Source organism: Sipha flava, unplaced genomic scaffold (genome assembly GCF_003268045.1).
Source record: "Sipha flava isolate LNK unplaced genomic scaffold, YSA_version1 222_pilon_pilon, whole genome shotgun sequence".
In the NCBI taxonomy this organism is placed as follows: Eukaryota; Metazoa; Arthropoda; class Insecta; order Hemiptera; family Aphididae; genus Sipha; species Sipha flava.
This window is the reverse complement of record NW_020272853.1, coordinates 1,685,647-1,700,293: the sequence shown is the minus strand read 5'-3', so window position 1 is coordinate 1,700,293 and position 14,647 is coordinate 1,685,647. Positions and strand designations below refer to the sequence as shown.

General features: G+C 30.9%; 1 protein-coding gene across 2 annotated transcripts; it reads right to left on the bottom strand.

Annotated features, from left to right (window-relative positions):
- Positions 1–4,150: 4,150 nt before the first annotated feature.
- Positions 4,151–14,386, bottom strand: LOC112683264 (carboxypeptidase D-like). 2 transcript variants are annotated; one of them, XM_025554194.1, is made up of 11 exons: positions 13,988–14,386; positions 13,652–13,828; positions 13,264–13,546; positions 12,682–12,809; positions 12,012–12,175; positions 11,251–11,438; positions 10,435–10,515; positions 9,238–9,414; positions 7,997–8,115; positions 7,675–7,854; positions 4,151–4,888 (listed from the first exon to the last, which is right to left on the bottom strand). In XM_025554194.1, exons 3-11 carry the CDS (start codon positions 13,442–13,444, stop codon positions 4,439–4,441), a joined length of 1,668 nt encoding a protein of 555 aa, XP_025409979.1. In that variant the 5' UTR covers positions 13,445–13,546; positions 13,652–13,828; positions 13,988–14,386; the 3' UTR covers positions 4,151–4,438. The 2 variants fall into 2 exon arrangements, with proteins under 2 accessions (XP_025409979.1, XP_025409980.1); XM_025554195.1 differs by lacking the exon at positions 10,435–10,515 and having other exon boundaries at positions 13,988–14,384.
- Positions 14,387–14,647: the final 261 nt, after the last annotated feature.

Sequence of the window (14,647 nt, the reverse complement as noted above, 5' to 3'; positions counted from 1 at the left end):
GTATAAAAATAATGCATGATAATTAATCATCAAATTATTTTAATTCGTTATCTTCATGATGGAAGTCAATAGAGCCAATTTAATTATTTTATTATATTTTATTTTATCCGATTAAATTCTGGAAAAAAAGGAATTTTTAATCTTTTTACTAATTACTTACGAAGTAGCGTAGTTAATAATTCGCAACTCCAATAAAAATAGTGGAATAGTAATTACTACCCCTCCCTACTCCGTAATGATGCCTATGAAAAAATTAATACTCATTTGATAATTTTTGCAAAATTTCTTATACGAATCTTTGTAATTTGTGAGCCTGTTGTGCATTTTTCACGCCCAAATCGTTCGAATAAAAAAAAAAAATGTTTTATGACATAGATAGGTTAGGTTAGGTACCTACTGTTTGTGTGATAACTTTGCAAGATAAACGGCGGTGGATTTTAATTGCTGTCATTTAACATATACCTGATTAATCTATACAGCGTAAAATAACCATAATCATATAAATATCATAAATAATAATCATAAAAATGTTGTTATATATAAATGCATATAATTAATTTGTAAAAAATATATGAGTAATGATTTTAAAGTTTTAGATAATGTTACAAGGAAAAATAGATATAACCTAGCCTTTGAAGATAGAAAAAATTAAAAAGAAAAAATCTTCATTGAGTCACCTCAGCGAGTACGCCAACATTTGAGAAACATTCTGTATAATGTATATTTCGTACCTGTCCATATCGCGATTTAATGAATGAATAATGAAATGGATAATATTTTCATGTTATCCGTATCGCGTAGTTACGTGAAGTGGAGAAATCGCGGTTCCGTTCACGAAATGGATATAACCGTTGTTCATTTCGCGAAACGGACATTAACGCGATATGGATGTGACGATTATTTTACTCATCTTGTAATTATGAACACTAGATTTTGTAAATAGAGGACGCCGAACAGTATCAATTAAAACGGTTCGGATTTATCGCATCGACTAGAATGTGCTCCGCACAATGGTAATGTGGTTTTCACATGTATGGCATAGGACATTTATTGGTTTTTTATTGTTATCATTTAAACGGTTACACTTACATATAATTGTTATAAAATAATATTCGAAGAGAGTTTTTTTCTCAATTGGGAAAAATTATTTACAAGAATATAATATTAGGCTTCTAGAATTAGACATTTTTTTTCTAATATTAATAATATCCATGTATCAGATATTAATTATTATTATTTGGAACTTGTTCATGGTATTGTACTAATAGGTATATGTAATAATCCAGTACAGTTCATATTATATATAAAAAAACTATTGAGATTCTTGAAAAATATGGACTGTAAATAAGTACGCATCACATATACATATTTACTAGTGTATATATATTTGGTACGCATCCGGTCGATGAAAATGTTCTCTTTAAATAATGTTCCATAACAATTATTCATAAGCATAACAGTTTGAATTTTAATAATAATAAACTGATAAATGTTCTTTGCCGTACATGTAATAATCACATCATCACTGTGCGGAGCACATTCTTATCGGGTGCGATAAATCCGAACCACATATTTTTGCTTCGGCCGGACAATGTTTGTTGTCCTCTCACAAGTTTACGTGATTGCAATCACACGGACGCGGATAGGATTCGCTTAAAGATTCGTAGCAGTTTCAGCGCAGAGGATTTTGATGCGGTTGTTTTCGCACCGCTCCACGTCAACTTGGCTCTGGACGGTCCGGATGTCGGCCAAAATAGTGGCCAGTCTTTCTCGCCTCAACCTCACGACCTCTCCGAGGCGACGGTTCTGAGCGGTCAGCTTCGCGACAGTGGCGATCGCTCCTTCGCCGGCGGCCGCACGTGCGCGCATCCCGTCCACATACTGACCGAGTTGGTCTTGGATACGACCCACCGCGGCCGCGGCCCGATCTCTGCACGCTTCCAGTTCGTACCGCGTCTCGGTCACGGCTTCGCACAGCGCCTGCGCGGCCCGATCATCGCGCCGTGTTTTCCGCTCGATTTTGGCCCGCAACAGGTGCACGAACAATTTGTTCCGGACCGCCGAGGATTCCAGCGCATGTCCCATCCAGTCCGAAATCTCATCTGCCCGCTGCTGATAGTATTCCTCGGAATCTTCGTTGGCCATTTCGGTTCGTTCTTTCCCCAAATTTCTTTTCCCCCTATGTAGGTACCTACTTACTTACTTTTATATTGAATCAGCCAACAGTGGAAAGTCGAAAGTTAAAAAAAATAGAATTGTTATGTATGAACCTAATATTTGTTTATTAGAATACTGTAATATCGAAAATCCGCGTTGCCTAACAATGATGGAGAATTAATAAATCGTCGAAATCAACAGATTATCGTCGATAGTCATAGGGATTGGTCTTCAAGGATTTAAAGACAAACCGAATTTTATTGATGCGTTCAAGGAAGTTCACAGTTTTTCGGCATTTTTTTCATGACTAGCTAGCTGGGTCCTGAATTTATTTTATAATTGTGACTTGCTGACATCCAATGTATATTGGTTTGGTGAATTTTACTCTCTTTTTCGAGAATGTAACATCCGTTAAATTGCCATTGTAATGTGTTCAAACATCGGCTTGTCTATTAATTTTTGTATCAGCTCAGATTATGGTAGGTTAAAGCGGTGGCACTATAAGCTATGACTGTACAATTGAGGCGTGACATGGTATGGTGGAGGGTATTATATTATAAGAAGTGTACGATAAGAGGCGGCAGGTTAGCGTATGTTAGATCGAGATAGGTTAAAGCGGCGGCGATTCGTACACCGAACATCACGGTGTCACATAGAGGGTATTTTATTAGTAGTGCGGGTAGGGGGTTATTGGGTCAAGTATGATAAGTTAAATTTTATAAAAGGAGGCAAATAGATACAGAGGTTGAACTAGAAACTTTTACGCCTGGAGAAAATGTTAAAATTACGCCAATTATCAGATACTTTTCTCGAGAATTTGTTTCTAATAATTAATATACAATGATAACATACTTATTGGGTTTTAATCTAATATCAGTATTTAACAAAGTTAAAAATATCAAATGAGTTGTTAATAATAACAAAAATTATACTTTCTAAATTTTCACGTCCGGAAATGAATCCCCATATTCCATCCCCTAGTTCCACCCCTGAATTAGATTATGATAGATTAACACAATGGCGGCTAACGTTAAAATACGCGGCGGCGGCAGCGGTGGTTCGGCAGATAGTAGACGGGACATGATGGGCTGTGGTGGTCCTAGAACTGTTCTTTTCATAATTCCAATGTATTCACAAAACATGTAAGTAATTTGAACTTGATTCTTAATTCATACAGAAAAAAATATTCAACAGTTGCAATTAATACGATCAATCTTAATGGTACACAATGATTGCACAATAAAACGAATCATTAAAAGTGACAAGGAGTCTATATTTAAATGTATAAACTTTAAATAAGTAATAACGTTACACATATGATAATAATTGTATTATAATGAATATTAACTGTGCATTTAACACGAATGGGTACAATAAAATATTATATCAATTATCGATATTATAATCACGAATTGTATAATACATACAATATGCAATTTGTTTAAAATGTAAACTGGGGAAATAATGTTTTCATACTAATATAGTATATTAGATATAAAATTATATAACTAAACAGTAGGTACCTATGTAAAATAAAGGTTACAGAAAAGAATGCACTTAACATACTGAAGAATCCAATAATAGAACAATTAAAAATAAATTAATAATGAGTTCGTATAACATCGTCTAAAGAAAAAGGTAAATTATTTAAATGTTATCCGGAACCGTTGCTTGTTCATACAAATATTGTAGATATAGTTATTATATATATATATTAGTTTAAATAATGTTTATTAAACATGTTTTTGTTTGTTGAACTAAACAAGTAAAAAAAAAAAGCGTTTAACTGTGCTTACTAAGTTAATATTTAATATTATTATTTTTATTATTATTATTTAATATTAAAATATTTTATTTATTTTTAACAGTGGACAATGGTTGGAGTCCATTTCGATAAATATTTATTGATAACCCTCAGCCGTGTTATGTTGTATTCTGGGCCGTAATTACAAATTTTGATCCCTGGGTCAATAATATTTGTACCCCCTTCTTCCAAAAAAATTGATACATTTTTTTAGTTTTTTTTTTAATACATTTTTAGTTATAATTTTTTATTTAGTCTACATTTGTTAACTACGCAGATAATACTATTATGAATTTTTAATTATTATTTAAAATATTAATACAATTGAAAACCGGTTTACAGAGGTACATGTTGGCCATCCTCCTAAATTGATCAAAATTCAGTCACCCGAGGGAAATGTCCCCATTTCCTCCTTCTCCCTCCATTAATTACGGTCCTGATTTTACCTATACTGTGGTGGTAGTGATGCTGCTACTATTATGATAGGTGTAGCGGTATCAACGGCGAGAGTATGGTGGTGACGAGTCGCGAGATCAGGTACGCGATGACCGACGTTACGGCAACCCGGCGACTCGCGCAAAAGCGATCGGCCGCCCCGGACCACGTGGACACCGGCAGGAACCGTAAGTCGTCGTCTTGGTGTTGCTGGTCATCGGCACGGTCGCCGTCGTAGACTACGGTCTCGCTGTCGGCCACGTTTGGCTCTTGTTCGCCGTTCGCGGCCACGGTCGTCAGGTCCGTCGCGCTCGCGGAGTTCGACATCCAATAGTACGTGTAGTGCTGGCCATCGAACGCGCTCTTGACCGTCGTCGTCGCCGTCGTCGGTTCCATTACGACGTTCACCAGCGTCGACCGCGGCTCTTCCGAATCGTCCGTCCTCGGCACCTCGACCCTAACGGTTTTCTCGTTGTGTCCGGCAGCGTTCACCTGCACCAAGCACATCGAAATCGAATAGGTCAACTTGATCGAACATGTTTTTTTTAATTTTATTTTTTTTCACCTTACCGGTCCATTAAGGACCATTGCTGCCTTCAACAGATCTCCTCATCTATCTGGACATGGTATTATACATGGTCGGACATGTATTGAACGTTTTAGCACGCGCGAAAAAAATTATCGACAAAAAACGTTTTTTAGAAATGTATTTAGTTTCAATTCGTCGCGAACCCATCAGGTCCCGGTTAAATGATTTTCAAGTGATTGTTAACAGTATAGTTGTGGTACGGACGTTAATATTTTTTCATTATTATTTTTACCCAGTTTACCGTTAACATATTGGTTAGCCGCGGGCTAAGTTCAGAGGGATACCGACACATAGCGTGGACGAAGTGTGTATAGGTAAATTACATTAGGGCCCTTCAGACGAACGCTTTTTCTCGCGCGCCAATACTACGCGCCAAGCATGCAATCAATCGCGACAGATAGACACGTAGCGCGCTAAGATTGTGGTAGCAAATTAACGAACACTCCAGGCGCTCATTCTTTACCTGGTGGTCTAGGAACGTAGGAAAGCGTGGTTGTGTAAAGGGTAAAACTGTGACTTTCACGCACGAATGACGTGGCGTGTGACGTGTTGGAAATATCAACACTTTTGCAGTAAATTATCAGTTGATGGGTTTGTTATCACAAAAATAATAATTATTATTATTATTATAAATTATTTTTATTTATTTATTCAGTGGTGCTTAGCTTAATGTTTTTTCTATATAATAAATTTCCTATTCGTATATAGTGATTTTTGATTTCATAGAAAGGAGGACCTAGTACCTATATTATGCAAGTGTAAAAAGTAATAGAATAGTAATAGAATGTATAAACAACATATTAAGAAAAAGCAATTGGCAATCATGTGTGCTGCTATAAATATATAAATATTTCAACATCGAAGCAAAAAAAAAAGAGATCGCAATTGGTGAAAAATTGGAAACTGGATAAAGCTAAATTTGGAAATTTACCTTTACTCAGTAAAATAAGAGAAAATAACCCAAATGATTTTAGGAATTATCTTAGAATGGATTCTATATCATTTGATGTTTACCTTGATAGTATATTGATATCTGGACTATCGGTATTGATGATATACATATATCGATGCTTTATTTATATCGATAACTGCTTTTTATCGATAGTTAATTATCTTTCGTGCTTGGCGTGTGGAGAAATCATGTACGTGTAATTTAAACAACACTCCAAGATTCAAGGATAAACCACACAGAATACTCGCGATCTAAGTCTGTGGAATAAATGACTTTTAAACGTGCACTCTTTCCCGCGAGTTTGGAATGCCATGTTCCAATCGCTCTAAAAAAAAGCGTTCGTCTAAAGGGCTCTATTGTCGAACCACTATATAAAAAGCATCTCTTCGTAGATGATGTCATTTTTTTAATGTAACCATGACATTTTCGTTAAAGAAATTACCGTTTAACGAACTTATCGCTTGTTTTTATTTAACAGTACTTTTTAAGAAATTACAATTTTTTAGGATACGCACTTGTAATAATCTTAGATATAATTATTCATTTCTGTAAAACATTATTATTTGTATTCGAGTATATAGCTCGTACAATAAAAATGAGTTTTTTAAATGAAAATAGTGTTGTATTTTTTTCACGAATTGTTTTAAAAAAATCTGTTCAGTTTGTTAAATAGATAGGTCTGTATTGGTAAAAAACTAACATTGTGCAGATTAGTATATGTAAATTGTATACAGGTTATAGGTACAATTGTAAGATCAGGACTTTCTGACTCTTCAAGAATTTTTATAAGTCTCCGACACGATTGTTTACTTTTTCTTTTAACGACCTCAACAATTACAACATGGTTGGAATTACAAAATATGATAAATATATAAATACTGTAAAAAATGTGTACTTTTTTCATGTGATAATAATTTATAATTAGTATTTATATCAGTAATTATTTATAATTATTTAATTAAATATCTGTTATTCATTATTTAAAAATTTATCTAAAAGAGAAATTAATCGTGAGTATAAACATTTATAAGTGTAAACAAATATTTATGAAAATGATTCATTGCTTTTGTTTGTTACTTGTAACTTGGCGCTTAGTTTTAATTTCATATGGATAGAAATTTTTTAATTCGACTATGGAGGAGAGTAAATGAAGTACCATGTATTTTGATTTAAGAACTGTTTTTTCGTATGCATTTAGTTGCTTGAAAATAATCAAAATTAAATTTAAAATACCATAAAAATTTTGTCGTTCCCAAAAACAAAATGACGGTCATATTTCAAGTGGAGAAGTCCGTTAATTAGTGGTGTTTATCGAGGAAAGTTTCACTGTGGTATTTCATTATAACTTATGTAATTTATGAACTATGTATTTAATTTTACATATTTAAGCGTGTATAATTTTGTGTGCAATCGTGTTGTGATTTGTTTTATTATACAAGCAATTTAACATTTACTAATCCGTCTAAAATTTTGTTGTACACATTAGCATAATAAATTGTTATCCAATTTCCAAAGAAGTCTTACAAAAAATAATCATATCACGTTATATATGAATATGATTATATATCTACTACTATGATGATACTACTACTACTATGTTAAATCTGATGTTTTTTTTACGAAAATCAGCATAGAACATGATACGTTTGTAGATATTACTTATCTTATTACTATTATTACTTATTACTTATGTCGTTATGAATAATATGTTGAAGTTTTTTTTTTTTAAATATTTACCCGCAGTTTATATACTCCTGGAAGTAATATTTTCCAATACTCTCCATTCTTGGTTGTATTGAATTGGTTTTGCCGGTCCAGTATACTGATAGTAGCATTTGGTATAGGTTTACCGGTTGATTTACTCATAATGATACCTTTAATGCCTCTATGTGATTGTTGCATCCAAATTAAAAGTGGCTGTAATGGTAATGATATATTTTTCAATAAACTTTAGAACAGATTTAATGAATTATAGAAAAAAAAATAAAAATAAATATGAATAAAAATAGACAAGAATGCCAACGCCAAGTAAAATGTTTTAATAAATTACATAATTTACCTTTAGATTATCGTTCCAATGAGATTCCAAAAATGAGGCTGGAGGATATTTGCAACAAGACATTTCTAAAGTAATTTCCATGCATCCATGCCATATGTAATTGTAATCTTGCATGCTTCCTGTGTAAATAAATTAAAAAAATAATAAAGGGGGTGGGATACAGGGATGGGGGATTTAAATAAGTTCTTTTAGATTCAAAATAATTATATCATTGATTTTGAAAAACGATTTTGAGCGAAGAAGGACAAGTCTTAAATGGATCAGTATTTATGTCTTAAGAACAATTATATTACTATTTATAATAGTATAAGTAATTTCATCAATATAATTTTGTAAATAGGTCGTTTAAACCAACTTTTATAAAATAAAAAATAAATTTATCGAAGTCTCTGACTTATAGACTTGCTCCTCACTCTTCAAAATAATTTAAGCCCTCTCTTTCTCCCTTGATTCTCATAATCTCATAATTCTCATAATCAAATCCCTAATTTTTCATATTAGCCTCAATGATAAATTCGTCAATTTTTAATGGGTTCCCAGTAATGTCGGTATAGCCGGCAATGAGCAAGCTGATAACTTGGTTGTTTCCACATAATTCTCTACACATTTTTCCATTTTTAACATTCCTGCTTCCGATCTTCTTTCTATCTATCTTACCAAGAATTAATATGCGATTTTAACCACAATATATTTAACGTTCTTCCTTTCTTCCTAGTAGACAACTTTTTTTTTTCATTCTTATCTTCCTTTGGCTATATAACTCCCCCACTCTAACCTTCTCCTCAACTCCTGCTCCATTTCTATCATTCATTCCATCATTAATTTCATCAATTCTCCCGGCTACCTTATTTAACTGTACACATATATATTTTTATTTATTTTTTTATTTTACCAATTTATAATTTTTAAAAAATATTGTTAAATACTTAAATTCTATATATAACTAATTTAATTGCATTGCTGTGATGTTTCTGTTAAAGAAAAATGAAATAAAAAAAAATTATCTAAGGAAAATCTTTGAACTTTAATGTAATTCATTAAATAATAACAGTTATATATTAATATAATAATAATCCTTTAAAATATTTTAAAATATCTTTTATTTAATATTCCAGCATATTAAAAATTAAAATTTATATTGTAAAAATAGTGATGAGTAGTTATAAATTATTAGAGGCTGGAAAGGAACGTATATGAATTTCGTTTGACGTTTCTATAGAACTTGAAAATAAATGTTCAACCTTTCACTGGATACCAAAGTGCTCCATTTGTAATGCCATCTTTGAATTTTGTATCCTCGTCACAACCTTGACCCAAATGCATTGTTCGATGCGATTTGGCATATAGTTTCGCCAAAAACCGAAATACATCATCGTCCGGTGTTAAACTTGGATTGATTATTGAATCGAAATTTGAAACTGTCCAGAAAAAATGATAAAATAAATCGGTAGGAAAAACAATAAAAGCATTTTCACTAAAGTATTAATTTAGGGTTTTTAGTTAATTTACCGCAAAACCATTTATTAAGTATTAATGTTATAAATAAAATACTAACAACTATACGAACATTACTAACCTTAGTTTAAAATTACGTACATTTTTCTTGTTAAATAACTCTTTAATTAATTGGTCAAACAATGATGTACAACAATGTTGTAAGAGTTATATTTATTTTTATTTATTATAAAAGGCATTTACAATTTGTATATATAATAATACAATAAGTAAATGTCATGACATTAGTACTAGACTTGACAAGCATGAGGGAAGAGAGCGTCCAGTGACATTGTTATTTATAAATAGTTACTAAGTATTATTCAATAAATCACGCGGCCATTTGCGTTTGAGACAACAGAGGTGGTTGTCAGGTATTGTGCAAGAAGAGAGTGTAAATATGAACGGGTTTGGGTGGTTAAAGATGTTTTTATGGAATTTGCTGTAATGATGAGAGACAAGTGAGGATATTGATGGCAAATTGAGGTCGTGATGTAGAGTGTGGTTGTTAATGTACCAGGCCGCATTAGAGAAAACACGGAGAGTTATTGATTGAAACGCTTGAAATTTGATTATATTTAAGTTTTTCGAGGTTCCCCAAAGTTGAATTCTGTCTATCATTGCGGAACGTAAAATTTGTTTGTAAATTAGTATTTTATTAGTAAGAGACGTTTTTGATCTAAGAAGTGGTCTTAGTTTGTGAAGCTTGAGGTTAAAGCGAAGTTCTTTAAGCTTTGATGTGATCAGTCCAAAAACAGTAAATAAGTCTTAAAAATTGAATCACAATACATAATACGTACATGTAATGTTTGATAAGTTTGTGGATCATGCATTTTAAGCTTTCTAATTATATACTATGGCATGTGACACTAGAAGTTAAGATTGTGTTTGTATTTTGCAATGTGCATTCATACTTAAAGTGAAATTTATTTTGATATTTTTACCATTCATATAATATGCTAAGTATAGATCCATTATATTGTCAATCTGTAATGTTTCGTTTAGTTTCTGCAACTTGTCTAAATCTGTTATAAAATACAAATGTATATCTTTGACAAAATTAAGTCTTTTCAATGTATATTTGAACTAAGTATACAATATTATAAAACATAAATTCTAAATAAATCATATACTTCTTAATATTTAAGCTTACTATACAACAATTTAAAAATCCATGTTCTTAACATTTATTAAAATTAACTAAAAACTATAATAGATAATGTTTTATATTATTCTAAGATACATTTCGAATAGGGTGTGAAAACAAAATAAATTCAAATAATTGAATGTATGTATTTTTTTTTATTAATATATTATTTGTTTGAATAATATAAAAATAAGTAAATAATACATTGCAATAAGTAACTATCGTGTTTTCAGTTTGATCGATTTATAAGTAGTATAAGTTATAATAAAATGTATTTTATCTTTTAAAAATATTCATTGGTTTGTTTTGACATTGAATATAAAACAAATTTCCTAATCGTTACGATATCTGTAAGGGAATTATATATGGTTTGATATTTAAGGAGATATAAGTAAAGAAGAATTAAAAGAAAATAAATAAAGACTTTAATATTTACCATTAGTAAATATTAAATACTAAGTCCTGAGTCATTTATTAGGTATTTAAATCAAGAGGTACAAGAGCAAATCAGCCATCTTTTCCCCAAATAGCATCTTTGGTTATGCATATATTTATATATTTTTATATTTTCAACGGTGCATTTAATAGCTCTATTATATCATTTTATACTTACTCGAGTCAACTGAATCGTCGTAGGGATAATTGGCAACCAAGGCACCACCATGTAATCCTAGAGACATAACAAATGGTATCGATTTTAACCATTCCATGATTGCTTTAGTTTCTGGTTGCAGTGGTACCGTGTGTGGATTAAACCCACTGGGGAAATTTCTGTTTAAATCGAAAGTATTAGCGTTCAATCTGAAAAAATATAACAATGCATAGTTAATATTTTGGAGTCATTCTTCTCGGCTTATGTATCTTGGATTAGGAAAACAACTACTAGTAGGACCTTAACTGTCCTATTTAAATTTTCAAAGTATAAGTGTTAAATATGGAAAGTGCCTTTTCAGTCAATGACTCAATTATAACTTTTTGTTTTCAACTATTTCTTCTCTAGGATACTTTTTTTCTTATTTAAGTCTCATTTTTAATCCCTGCTCTACTATTATGTTATTTTCAACCACTTTCTAGTGAGAAACTCCGATTCTCTATTTATAGTTTATTATTCTTTCCTTAATTATATCTAATTTTTCCTTCTACCACATACTATTACTTTTTTATTTTTTATGCTTCTATAATTTATCTTGTATATCTTGTTGTGTTATTCTATGATGACTGTTGTACCATAATATTTATTTTATAATAAAGAAAAGTATATATAAAATAAAAATAAAAAAAAAATTAGTTAATTAAAAACAAATATCAAAAGTAATATAATACATATTATTTATAATGTGTTTAAATCAATTTATAATTTAACATAAGTATTACCTAGAACGGGTAAAATTCGCAGGCAATGTCATTCCGCTAGATGGACAAGGCTGAGGTTTGGAAAATTCAAATCCATCGGGGTTCATACTAGGTAATAAGTGGATAACAGTAGTTCGTAATAGTTTGTTTATAACTTTGTTTTTTGAATTGTTCTCCAATAAATACTAATGATAAACAAAATGAAATAAAGATACATAAGTGCGGTTGTTGTATTATATATAAATATACATATAAGCAGTGCTGTAACTGAACTACTCGAGGCCTGTGTGCAAATTAAAATCTTGAGATCCCCTATAGTTGTACATTTTTGAGTATTTGTCTTTTGAGGTCCCATAATATGATATGAGACCTGAGGCCTGCGTGCAATGCACATTCTGCAAACTCAGTTTTTACGACACTGTATTTATATAAACATATTTTTTTTAGACCAACAATATTTTAATTTGTTGAAAAATAAAAAATATTTAAAAATTAGTTACTAATTTATTGTTAATAAAAAATAAAAAAAATGTTAATGTTATTAATGTTTATTAATTATTACAGTGTGTAAGAATAAGTATAATGGTATGATTTACTTCGATTTTATTGTAATCTTATAGTTAATTACTTATTTAATTATTGTTGGATGTTCGTATTAAAACGAGTGTGCTCGATATTTTCATCGTCTTACCTGTATTAAATGTAAAGTTATTTCTCTTCCGACGGGTTCATTTCCGTGTATATTTCCAACGATTTTGATATTCGGTACACTTAATAGATCGGTCGCAGTAGTCAATTTGACGACCCATAATTCACGATCTTTTAAAACATGTTAATGTGTCGTTATTAAAATAACGATTCATTGTAATAGTTTATTATATTATATAAATATTATTAGTGATGCGTTATATTTGTGATATATATTTATTATATATATAGTATACAGTACATGGGCGTTCTCACGAGGGGGGAGGAGATAGGGGGATGAATCCCCCATGGTCTTCATTTGTTTTTAGGTAAGATGGAAATTTAATATTTTATTGAAAATTAATTATAAATAAAAAATTTTTTGACTCGATATCATTTTCTATGCGAATATTCAGACTTGTAAAAGATACTTTTAAAAAATATTCAAGTACAAATACAAATACTTTTAACAAGTATTTATAAATACTTTCAAATACTATAATCTCCACTCGAATATAAGCTACATACCATGATTTATAGTGACTGAATGGTCCAATTAATTAAGATAAACTGTATATATACTTACTTTGAACTGACTTTCCAATCGAATACAATGAAGAAATGTTAGAAAACTCTTTGGTTATGTTTTCCAAATAATCAGTCATCTCCATATAGTTATGATATTTATCGAATCTTATTCTATACGACACCGAAGATGCATTTGATATGGTCGCGAAAAGAAGCATAATAGCCGTAAAATAACGCATATCGATTTATTTTTAAATCATAAAGCACACGTCAATGATAATTATATTTTGTTGCACTTTCTCATTGAGAATTATCGACGATGGTATGTAAATGTTCTACTCCTAAACGAATAAAATTTTCGTATAAACACATAATTTATTATATTTAACGAATTGATGGCATACAATGTGAATTTTAGAATAGATTTAGGATATTATATAACATACCTTATTCGTTGCAATATTCATTGTTATATATTTCATGTGTCGATGAAATAGTTGATTTAAGTATTTAGGATTATGCTTTTAGATGAAATATTTGACTCGTCGTTAAATGTAAATAAAGTTTAAAAAATTAGTACCTATTACTCTTGGAAAATATTATGTTGCTCATACCTTTCAGACCTATCAAAAATAAACATACAATTACAAGTATATTAAATTTCACAATGTTTAATAACTATGAATTGAGGTAAAATATTGACTCTTGTACGCTGTGATTAATAACTACCTATTTATATATGTACATTCGTATAAATATATTCGTATATTGTATATACATACCTATATGCGAGATCGGCGAACGTAATGAAACGGCGAATGTTGCAGTAGCAGTCTGATGTGTTGCACAGAGGTACGTCGTAAGAAATGCACTACTGCGACTTAATGGTAATAATTATCAGTGTCCCACGTACATTTTATTTTTAATAATATTATAAATTTTATTGGCAAAAAGATTGACACTCACAATAAAAATCTGTCAGTTCGGAGCAAATTATTTAACTTGACGTCGTCGTCGTGCCCACACGTGACTAAATAATATAATACATCTAGTTTATACCACGCCGTTGAAAAAAAAAAAAAACAAGATAATAAAAAAAAGCCGTATCTACGGTCTTGAAAACACAACGGAGGACTTCCACAATTCAATATCGGAACGTCATAAATATCATACGCGCGTGTCGATTATGCGTATGAGTTATGTGTATGCCTATACTATATAACAAGTATGTATCAATCTGTAGGCGCGTGTCCTGAAAAAAAATATATCATAAAATGTCATATTATTATTCTACGAGTGGTGGTTATTATAATCATCGTAAACTATATAGCGTGTGCGATGGCTGGAGAAAGGATTTAAAATATCGTGTCCAACGCATTTATCTAACATATTTTCGTGATCGATTAAAGTGGAAAAAAAAAGAGTAGTCGTTTCAATGATTC

Excerpts from the sequence above, each read along its gene's own strand:
- LOC112683264 (XM_025554194.1), bottom strand. The coding sequence starts at position 13,444 with ATGCGTTATTTTACGGCTATTATGCTTCTTTTCGCGACCATATCAAAT. Across the intron at positions 7,855-7,996 it reads ATTGGAACGATAATCTAAAG|CCACTTTTAATTTGGATGCA; the intron begins GTAAATTATGTA and ends TTACCATTACAG. Across the intron at positions 4,889-7,674 it reads CAGGAGTATATAAACTGCGG|GTGAACGCTGCCGGACACAA; the intron begins GTAAATATTTAA and ends TGCTTGGTGCAG.